Genomic DNA, 4,898 nt, shown 5'->3' with positions numbered 1-4,898 from the left:
AGCAGCAACAACAACAGCAACAACAACGATCGCCTGTCGACGTTTTGTTGCGAGTGTTCCCGGGAAGACGTCGCGCGGACGTCGAGGCTCTGTTGCACCGGTGCAAAGGTAAGCCCTGTAATTTGATATCCGCGACTATTATTCGTCAGACGGAACATACGATCCATCTGTCCTCGCATAGTCTTATATCGAAAGATGGCCTCGAGATTTCAGAGGATTCGTCTATAGCGTTCTCGAGTTTCCTTGCAACCCACAACCGAGTTTCAACCCCTTTGGTCGCAAAATTCGTGGTAACGTTTAAGGATTGAATTTTCAGAAGGATCAAGGATTCTTGGAATCTTGAATTGCGGGCTGTAATTTTGAACACCACCGGTCGAAATGAAATTTTTTGTGGGTTTCAAAGGATGGACGTGAAGTAATTTCAATTTGATAAAAATTTTTTCGTGAAAGAAAAATTTAAATTTCAAAACAAATAAAAATCCATATCGCATAAGTATTTCACTATATCTGAAATATAAATAGATTAAAAAATAAAAAAGAAAGAAATAATAATTAGGGGAAAAAGATATATAAAGATATATATATACATAAATACAATAAGATCCCCGTATATGCGTTCTGTACTCAAACAATAATTAAAAAAAATGAAATAATTTTGTTTCTTATTAAAATCCATTATTATAGTTTTATTGTTTTATTATGTTAATCCTTTACAGTATCATGTTACTTTGAAATTTACAAATGTGTAGATATATTTTAAACATTTTGTTTCATTTATTTATCATTTCATTATTTTATTAATTTATCACTATATCAATATCAAATGATTTCTTTTAAATGACTTTGTTCCTAAATATAATGATATATTTCTAAGTTTCAGATTAAATTTAAATATTGTGATTAATTGCAATTCTTTTTTCTTCTCTTTCAGTAACAAAAATTCTATTTATATTAGATTGTTACAAATGAAATGATCGAGTATTTTAATAAGATTATATATCTTATAATAAAACAACTTGATAATATTAATTTAATAAAATTAATTAAAATAATATTAATCAAATTTGGATTTAACCGATTCAATACATCGTGTCAGAATTAAAATTATTACAACTAATCGATTACTAATAATTCCTTCTTTCATTTTATATATTTATAAATCATGAATTACTTATTCTTGAATAGTTTTACGAATTTATTAAATCGACCATTTCAACAATCTAATAAAAATTTAAATAAATAAAATCGCGCGTTGATTTTTATTATTCGTAAACATTTACATACACACAATATTACAAACAATATTTCCTACCTGCGAAAATAACTTATATTACCGGTGGATACGGGGATCTTACTGTATCCAAAAAAAGAAAGCAAAACTAAACCAAAAAATTTTTCACTCCAAAAAAAAAAAAAAGAGAAAAAAGAAAGAAAAAGAAACGAAAGAGTCAAGGAAAATGGAAACTGGCAGAGATATCTATGTCACAGGCGACGTGGTGTCCGCTATGGAGGTGTTGGTCTGCGAGGATAGTCTCCAGCCGAAATCAGCTTTCTCGCCTTTGGCAGGCGCATTGGCGTCGGCTGCGGCCGCGTCCGCCTCGGTCTCGGCCGCGTACGCGAGCAGAGCCGCGTACTGCACCACTCCCATCCCTTCGACCAGGCACAGGCTCCTGGCCGCTCCTTACGCAGGAACCGGCTACCTGCCCACAGTGATCAAGCCGCCCAATCAGAGTCTTCACGCGAACGGTACGAGTGACGCCTATCAGGAGACCAGTCCCGACGACGCCAGCGACAAGACGAGCTACTCCGAGTGACCGGACGACGCGCAGGCCGCCACCTGGTCTTACCTGCAATAGCCTAGGGACGACGGGGGGAGGGACTTCGGCCGTGGAAATGGCTGCCTGAATCACGGGGAGGACGGAAGCTGAAAATCATAACAACATGCGAGTCGTGAGGATTTTCACGAATTTCTTTCTGATTGGGTGAAAATCATTGAGATGGGAACAATTTAGAAATTTTGTAGAGGATTGATAGAGCGAGAGATTAGGAATGAATAATTTTGAAAAGGGAGATACTGAAATAAATAGATATGGAGCAAATTTTTGAAAAATTTCTAAAATTTCTAAAGATCGTAAAACTTTTCAGTACGTGGGGAAAGAAAGATGAAAAATTGTTTGATTTAAATAAATGATCAATTTGTGAAAAATTGGAAAGCGTTTACATATATATTTGTTAAAGATTCGATATCATTTTGTGAAGTTAAGGAGTTTAAGAAGCAAAAAATTATGGCACGATAGATATCTGGTAAAGAAGGAATTGATAATGTGAAAAGAATTGAAGAATTACTATAGAAATAATAGAAGAACTATTAAGTGATATTAAAACAGAAAAGAAACCGATCCTTAATAGAGAATTGATGATTTTTATCCAGAAGAACTGTTTTATTTACTTACAAATGTATCCAAGCCGAACGAAGGTCCAAAGAAGAAACCAGTCATTAGCAGCTTTCAAATACGTATCTGAGAAAGCATTCTACATTTTCTAAAAATATTATAGACGCACCGTATAGTGCATTATTCAAGAAGAGATAAAAAGAAGTCGAAAGTTAAAGAAAAAGACGAAATCAAATATGTATATGATATAAAAGAAGAAGACGATTTCTATGAAAGAATTCCCTTAGATTCTTTCTGCCACTATAAACGTTGTTAGAGGATTTCCAATCCGTGAATGGAAATAAAATTATCAAACGTCTCCTTCGAAGAATTTACAAAACAGTGTGGCCAGTAATCCACCTAATATACATACGTACAATTCGTACTGATCCATTTTCTTTGACATGTAACGTTCTGTGAACGTACAAAGAAAAATATATAGATAGGTAACGACGAAGAAATAAAAAGCGAGCCGCACGTTGGCCTCATTGTAATAATATATCTTTATACATACATGTGTAGATAAAGCGACTAAATGAAGTATGCGTGTAGTTAATATTCATGAGAGAAGAATGAGTGAGAGACAGAGAGAATGAGAAAAGAAGAAAATTGTATCGTCGCGATAAAAATAAAAAATAAAAATAAAAAAGGGAAAAAAAAGGATAAGTCACGAAACAAATTTGTAAATACGCGTGAATTGCTTTAGCCTGATCATCCATTGCAGTTAATCTGAGATATTGTCACGGAGTATGTTTAGCAAAGTTACATGATATAAAAATAATGGAAAAGAATAAACAGAAAAATAAAAAAAAAGTAAAAAAAAAAATGTCGAGGAAAAAAATAAAACGGAAAATAAATTATGTGTTTCTGATGATCGATGCAGAAACATGTAAGTATATATAACAATGATCGATTATACATAAGTGTTTGCCTGTAAGTATCACGGCTCTAAGATGTTAGATTTGCCGGCGACCGGAAACGTCGTTCTTTGTAGTTACCATATGTTATTCGAACAAATGTATAGACGGTTTATGAGAATAATAAATAAGATATTGATACTCCATACGTGATTCGATAATCATCCTTGTTTTTTATCCATTGAAATTTATTTTTTTATATGTATTTTGAAATATTCTTTTATTAATATTTTTTTATTTTCTTTTACCTAAAAAAAAGTAATATTCCGCTTATCAATATTTGGTTGGATATTAATCATTTATATTTTATTTTCTAAATAATTAATTAATAGATAAAAATTACATACAAAAATTATATAATTATTTATGCATACTTATTGTATATTTATATCTTTTGATTTTATTTTATCTTATATTCATTTAATTATGTAGACATTATTATGTAGATATTATTCTAAGTACATTATTTCTCTCATTAAGATAATATTTTTCATGATATAAAATTCATATTGCATAATTAAATTACTTAATATTTCTTAATAAGTTTTTTAATTAAATAATTATTTTATTTGTTTTATTCTCATTTTTTATCTTTCTTTTGTTCTAAAACATCTTTCAAATATTATTTTTCTTATTTAATATTGTTCTATTACATTGTTTTATTGCATCTAAAATATAGAAATTATAAATATTAATATATAGAAATAAGTAGTAATTTCTCTATTTTTAATTAAGAAAATCAATTATTAATTCTTTTTTTTTATAAACAAAATAAATTTTTAAAATTTGTACATAAAAATTTGTACAGAAAAGTTTTAAGTTTGGACTTTTGTGATAAACACTACTTTCCAATAATTTTCAATAGTTTTTATAGAATTTGCAAAGGAAATCAAAAAATAAAGAACGATTATCATGGTCTGATGGTGCAGAAAAAAAAACGAAAAAAAGAGAGCATCGAGGAACGCGAGGAATTCACTTTCATCGTATCCCGATATTTCCATCGATTTTTCGTTTTTCTAATTTCTATCATCACGTAGAACTTCCGATACACTCTGAACATACATACCATATTATAAAACATGCATATACGTTTCCACTTTTGTTATTATTCTCCTATTTCTATTATTTCGTTAATCAATGTAGAAATAAGATTATAATTGATGAAGTGATCGTGATGGTGTTAGTACATATTTCTGAACAGACTTGAAATAAATAATTACAAATTATTATTTTGATTTTTTTCTCCTTTATTTTATTAAAAAGTAAAAAAAAATCAATGAAGTTATAAATGATCGAGAAAAAAAATCTCTTAAAAATTGAAAAAAATTAAATAATAGAAAAGATATAAAAATTCATTTTATTTATACTATATTAGAAAATAATAATTTCAGATATAATAAATCTTTTTCTTGCATCATCTAATAATACAATTTAATGATACAATAAATATCCTTTAGTTTCTTTTCAAAGTAAATATCTATCTACTTTGGCTTTGGATTTATTTAGATTTAAATTGATTAAAAATATGTAATTAGGTTAGAATTATGAC

The 4,898-nt window shown here is 29.4% G+C and overlaps 1 protein-coding gene across 1 annotated transcript in view; it reads left to right on the top strand.

Annotated features, from left to right (window-relative positions):
- Positions 1-3,495, top strand: part of LOC102681656 (doublesex- and mab-3-related transcription factor A2) — a 26,843-nt gene extending 23,348 nt beyond the window's left edge. The window contains exons 7-8 of the mRNA XM_031514500.1: positions 1-108; positions 1,489-3,495. The exon at positions 1-108 is cut by the window's left edge and continues 4 nt beyond it. Of these exons, the coding sequence (XP_031370360.1) occupies positions 1-108; positions 1,489-1,814 (434 nt within the window). The 3' untranslated portion in view covers positions 1,815-3,495. The remainder of the gene's footprint in view (positions 109-1,488) is intronic.
- Positions 3,496-4,898: the final 1,403 nt, after the last annotated feature.

This window comes from Apis dorsata, unplaced genomic scaffold, assembly GCF_000469605.1.
Source record: "Apis dorsata unplaced genomic scaffold, Apis dorsata 1.3 scaffold_1026, whole genome shotgun sequence".
NCBI classification, from domain to species: Eukaryota; Metazoa; Arthropoda; class Insecta; order Hymenoptera; family Apidae; genus Apis; species Apis dorsata.
This window is presented reverse-complemented; position numbering and strand designations above follow the sequence as displayed.